Raw genomic sequence first — 5,653 nt, 5'->3', positions numbered from 1 at the left:
AAAGTAATAAACTGAGATTTTCCATGATTGAGTTAGGTCCAGTTCATTTTTTATATTAGAGTTAGACCCATCCCAATTCATTATTTACTTCATGTTGGGCCGCATCTTAAATTGTTCACCCTCCCGTTGTCCATTCCTGAGCATGCGGGGTGTTAGAGGCAATATTGGCTCTTTATGAATGGGACATGGTCTTGGCAATCCTTAATACAAGTTAAGATCAATTCTCTTATCAAAACAAGTTGCCTTTAGTTTGCATTTGGATACCTATCAATCCATTGCAATTGCTACACATCTAAAAGGGTTGGTTACTAGTTCTGTATGCTGTTTTTTCCAACAAAAAGCAAACTTGGTACATAGTTTACATTAGATGAATAGCATAGAAGGCTCAAAATCTGAGCTTTTGACTGCATATCAGTTGCTAACATAAAAGATGTTGATGCAACTAAATGATAATCTCAAATTTTAGTGATTTAGACGCGGCGAAAAGAAACATTTATCTGAAAACTATGACATTGTAGCCATGTTCTATATATGCAACAAAAATCTTGGTAACAGATGCAGCAAAACTGTGATGGATCAAAACATAAGCAACACAGATCTCCATTTCTGTCGTGTTCTAATATTTACACAGTAGGCAAAATCTGAAGTATAAACTCTTATAAATCTCAGTGGTATGGAGAACCATTAAGATGAAAAGTTTCTACTACTATCCATGATGAGGCAATAAAAAATAACAACAGAATTCTAACCACAAAAACATCAAAATATCATTTGATTTAAGGTTCTCTTTCTTGCGATTCCTCGAGTATAGAACCTTTCACTGAAATTCCATCAAGAATATCACTTTCTGAATCAGCTTGTAGTTCCTTAAACTTGGTCATCACTTGTATCATTGTTGGCCTTTTGTAAGGTTTCTCATCAAGGCATTCGAACGCAACCTTTAAATAATGGTAAAGTTCAGCATCACCAGATAAATTTGTTATTAGCTCAGGATCAAGAATCTCATGACTTTTTTTCTCATTATGAAGTTGCTTTGCCCATCCAACAAGATTGTTATCATCACCGAATTCCCGGGGATCTATTGGCCTTTTCCCCGAAAGAAGCTCCAATAATATGACACCATAACTGTACACGTCCCCCTTTGCAGTGCACCTGAAACTTTGGTAGTACTCTGGAGGAACATAACCTGGAGTACCAGCAAGTGTACTCACACTTAAATGAGTATCCAATGCATTCACCAGCCTCGCCATGCCAAAATCAGAAACCCGAGCCTCAAAGTTTTCGTCTAATAGCACATTACTTGACTTCATATCGCGATGAATTATGTGGGGTATGCAGCTGTGATGAAGAAATGCTAACCCTCTTGCTGATCCTATCGCGATTTTCTTCCTAGCTTCCCAATCAAGAATCTCTCTTTCATGAAGAACAGATTCGAGACTTCCATATTTCATGTATTCGTATACAAGAAGCCTTTCCTCTCCAATCTTGCAATATCCCAACAAAGGGACAAGGTTTCTATGTTTGATTTTTCCAATAGTTTCCATTTCAGCCATGAATTCTCTGTCTCCTTGACCTGTTACGTGCACGAGCTTCTTGATCGCGACCGTACTTCCATCTCTCAACTGAGCCTTGTAGACTTCACCGAAACCTCCAGAGCCAATCATGCTTTCAGAGCTGAACCCATTAGTAGCTTCTAGAAGATGTCCGAAGGTCAGTTTCCTCAACGGTTTCTCGAATGTTGCCACGTTAATGCTAAGAGGCTCGGGAACGGTTGATAGTTTCCAGCTGCTACTGCCAGAAGTTGGAAGGCTATCAATGTATTTATCTCTCTTTTCCTCCTCCGTTTGAGTCTTCTTAATCCTATAAAGGGCAATAATAAGTAGGATAATACATTGAAAAGAGACCATAATCCCAACCACCATTCCAATAGTTGTACCCATCTTGTTCCTGTGATGGTAAGTGCTTGGTGAACGGTGTCCATTGCCAGAGCCACAAGGAGGAAGTGGGACCCCGCATAGGCCTGAATTGTTCTCATATCTTGAAGAGGGAAAAGTAGTTAACTGTCCACCGGAAGGAATTGTTCCCGATAGGTTGTTGTTTGAAACATCAAGATCACTAAGAAACGAAAGGCCTCCTAATGAAGGTGGAATGAATCCGTTAAGGCTATTATGTGACAAATCGAGAACTCCAACTATCTTCAAACCTCCAAAGTTGGATGGAATGGTTCCGGTGAAATCGTTGTGTCCCAAATTCAGAACTTGTAGAAAGCTCATCGAACCTAAACTCTCGGGAATCGTTCCTGATAAAGAATTGTAGGAAAGATCAAGGTAAATCATGCTCCCATTGCGCGTGAAGGTATACACCGTCTTGCCAGAATAGATTCTTGTTGATGGACAGGAATGAACCATAGGAAGTATTGCGAGCCTCCCTTCACGAATACCCTCGAATTCAACTAATCCACCAGCACCTCTACATTCAGTTCCCCCTTCATTTCTCACAAAAGCAAACTGCTTTCCAGAAACAATTCCCGGAGAAACAAGGCCAGCTTGATCAGCAAGCTCGGGAGGGATTGAACCTGTTAGAGCATTGCTATTCAAATCTAGCCATATCAAGTTCTTACACGTACCTAATCCCCGAGGGATCGGTCCATTAAGTGAGTTATTACCCAACTGAAGTATGGCAAGATTTACAAGATTTCCAATTCCTTGTGGTATTTCTCCAGAAAGTCGATTGCTTGACAACGAAACCCAAACCAAGTTGGTACAATTGGCAATGGACTGTGGAAGTGGCCCCGTGAGGAAATTGTTATTGAGAATGAGAGTCTGAAGGTTTCCTCCATTTATACAAATGCCATCAGGAATTTCACCTGTGAGATTGTTAGCCCACATTACCAATTCTGAAATATTTGGAAGGGTCCAAATCTCCAATGGAATTGAATCAGTCAGGTTATTGAAGCTGAGATCAATCTTCCTCAGGTTCCTACAAAGTCCGAGCTGTTTAGGCACCGAACCTGTAAGATAATTACTGGCTAACAGCATCGTCTCCAGCGGAAACCCCGAGGCTGCTAAACAAAACTCAGAAGGTACATTCCCATTAAAAGCGTTTGAACTGAGGTCGAGCACTTGAAGTTGTGTACAGTTTACCAAAGACTTAGGTACATAACCAGTTATGTTATTAAATGGTAAGTAGAGATACCTAAGACTTGTCAATGAACTGATAACAGTACTCAAGAAATCACCGGACAACTCATTGTTACCAAGATTGAGACTGAAAAGTGAGGAGCATGATTTAAAAGTTGAAGGAAGTTCACCAGTCAACCGGTTTCCAGAAAGATCAAGCTCCTCAACTGTGCTGCAAATCTGCCCCAATTCTGATGGAATTTTATCAAAAAACTGATTGTGGGCTAACACCAATCGCTTCAAACTCTTTAGCTTAACCAATAATTCACCAGGAATCTTCGTTTTGATCGAATTATGGCCAATGTCTAGAGTATTGAGACTCTGGCAATTAGCCAAAGAGGATGGGAACTCAGTTGAAGAAAGGTTGTTGAAAGACAAATTGAGGACAGTGAGATTTTGACAAGTCCCAAAATCAAGACCATTGAGTTCTCCGGTAAAGTTATTACGTGAAAGATCAAGAACAGATAGACTCTTGCAAGAAGAAATGGAGTTTTTTAGCTTGCCAGCAAGTTTATTTGAGGAGAAATTAAGCAGATTCAAGTTTTGGCAATTGGACAGTGAATAACTCAAAATGCCGACATCTGAAATGTTGTTTCTTGATAAGTCAAGTTGCAAAAGTGAAGGTCCAAACTTTAGAACAACCTCTGGAATTGGGTTCCCAGAGACATTTAGGTACTTAATTCTATCACAAGACTTCAACAAAGGCTCTAAAACAAGAGCCTCAGAGAAATTGTTGGATGATAAATCAAGAAACTCAAAGCTACAAGAACTAGTAGCTTTTGAGGAAAGATTGCCATAGAAATGGTTGCCATTGAAATAAACTCTGAGCAAAGTAGGCAAAGCCATGAGATTAGAGAGGTGAAGAGGGCCACTAAGCCCTGCACTAGAGAGATTTATCTCAACAACTTCACCATTATTTGAGCATGAAATCCCATTCCAAGTGCAAGGACTTGAAGAAGATAAACTCCAGTCTTTCAAGAACCCCTTTGGATCAGATTCAATAGAGGATTGCTTGAAGGCTATCAAGCTACCTACTTGACCATCACCGCCATTTTCAGCCAGTTTTCTTGCATTTGACACCACAAAAAAACTGCAACTCAGAAGCATTATGATAAAGACAACATTTTTCATCACCCCTTTTGATTCTTGGCATCTTTTGCAACTCATCTTGCTGGAAAAAACACAACCCCAACTGCATAAAAATCAATTCTTTAGAATCTTTTGCAGCTCATCTTGCTCAAAAAACACCAACTGCATAAAAATCAATTCTTTAGAATCTTTGGTAGCTCATCTTACTGAAAAAAGCACCACCAACTGCATAAATATCAACTCTTAGCCCTAAATAATTATTTCAGAAAAGGCCCCGGCCCCTCCATCCTACAATCTCCACAAAACCTGCCATTAATGGTGAAAAACAAAACAAAGTGAATAACAGAGCTCCAAAGTGTGGAAAATCAAGAAATGAGTGAAAAGGACAAAAACTTGATTAGTCTTGTGTTCAAAGATTAGAACTTTACCTTTGTTCTTATTGGTATTTCAAGTCACAATCTTGAGTTTGTTGAAAAGAGGGGATTTTTGGAATGACAATTGACAGATACAGGATACAGTAGATTGATGGAAGCTACTGCAGGTGTTTTGCTTGTACAAACAACAGTACTAACAGTGATGAAGAGGTTTTTTGAGGGGGTGGGATGGGGATACAGTACGATGTTCAGAATTGTCGGCTGGTCACAGGCAGTTCATGAAAAAATGTGTAGTAAACATAAACATAAACATAGTACAAGGTAGTACACAACAAGTTTCTGCAAAACTGAACTAAAAATGTTGAAAGAATGTTTAAAGTAGAAAGAAAATGAAGGGAACAGTGTTACAGTGACTAGTTTTTATTTTTTTGTTGAGCCTTTGAGGGAAGTAAAGAGAAAGCAAAGATGAATGAATAGAATTAGCACTTTTAATTTGTGTGTGGAGTTTGCTGTACTATTTCTCTTTGCCTTATTTTTTACATTCAAAAGCAGGCACCTCACGACTCTCTATAGTCTATTCTTTTTGCTAAGAAATATGCTGCTTTTTCTCATATTTCGGGTCCAGTCAAACTTGGGATTTGATTCTTTTTCCTATTTTCTTTTGCTTAATCAACTTTAATTAAGGATGTGGTGGACCCCACTTACCTTTGGTGGGGTGGACACAAAAGACAAATATAGTTAAGTCAATATGTCCCTTTCTCGAACAGTTTTTATTTCACAAGCTAATTTTTAAGCTTGAATTAAGCTCAATATTCAATGTCACGAGTTTGCATGGTATCTTAATAGGCGTTTAGACATAAATTTAGTTGAAACTTGAAAAGAAAAAAAAAACTGAAGTTGAAGTTAAAAATAATATTTGAAAATTAAATTTGTATTTAACATGCATTTTACTTGAAGAAAAGTTGAGGTTTGTAAAAGTGATCCTTTTTTTCCTCACTTTGACGAGTTTTT

General features: G+C 38.5%; 1 protein-coding gene across 2 annotated transcripts; it reads right to left on the bottom strand.

Annotated features, from left to right (window-relative positions):
• Positions 1 to 572: 572 nt before the first annotated feature.
• LOC132616627 (receptor-like protein kinase BRI1-like 3) lies at positions 573 to 5,213 on the bottom strand. Of its 2 annotated transcripts, XM_060331171.1 has the most exons (3): positions 4,697 to 5,213; positions 4,476 to 4,574; positions 573 to 4,371 (listed from the first exon to the last, which is right to left on the bottom strand). In XM_060331171.1, exon 3 carries the CDS (start codon positions 4,344 to 4,346, stop codon positions 777 to 779), a length of 3,570 nt encoding a protein of 1,189 aa, XP_060187154.1. In that variant the 5' UTR covers positions 4,347 to 4,371; positions 4,476 to 4,574; positions 4,697 to 5,213; the 3' UTR covers positions 573 to 776. The 2 variants fall into 2 exon arrangements, with proteins under 2 accessions (XP_060187154.1, XP_060187153.1); XM_060331170.1 differs by having other exon boundaries at positions 573 to 4,574.
• Between the last annotated feature and the right edge of the window lie 440 nt (positions 5,214 to 5,653).

Source organism: Lycium barbarum, chromosome 11 (genome assembly GCF_019175385.1).
Source record: "Lycium barbarum isolate Lr01 chromosome 11, ASM1917538v2, whole genome shotgun sequence".
NCBI classification, from domain to species: domain Eukaryota; kingdom Viridiplantae; phylum Streptophyta; class Magnoliopsida; order Solanales; family Solanaceae; genus Lycium; species Lycium barbarum.
This window is presented reverse-complemented; position numbering and strand designations above follow the sequence as displayed.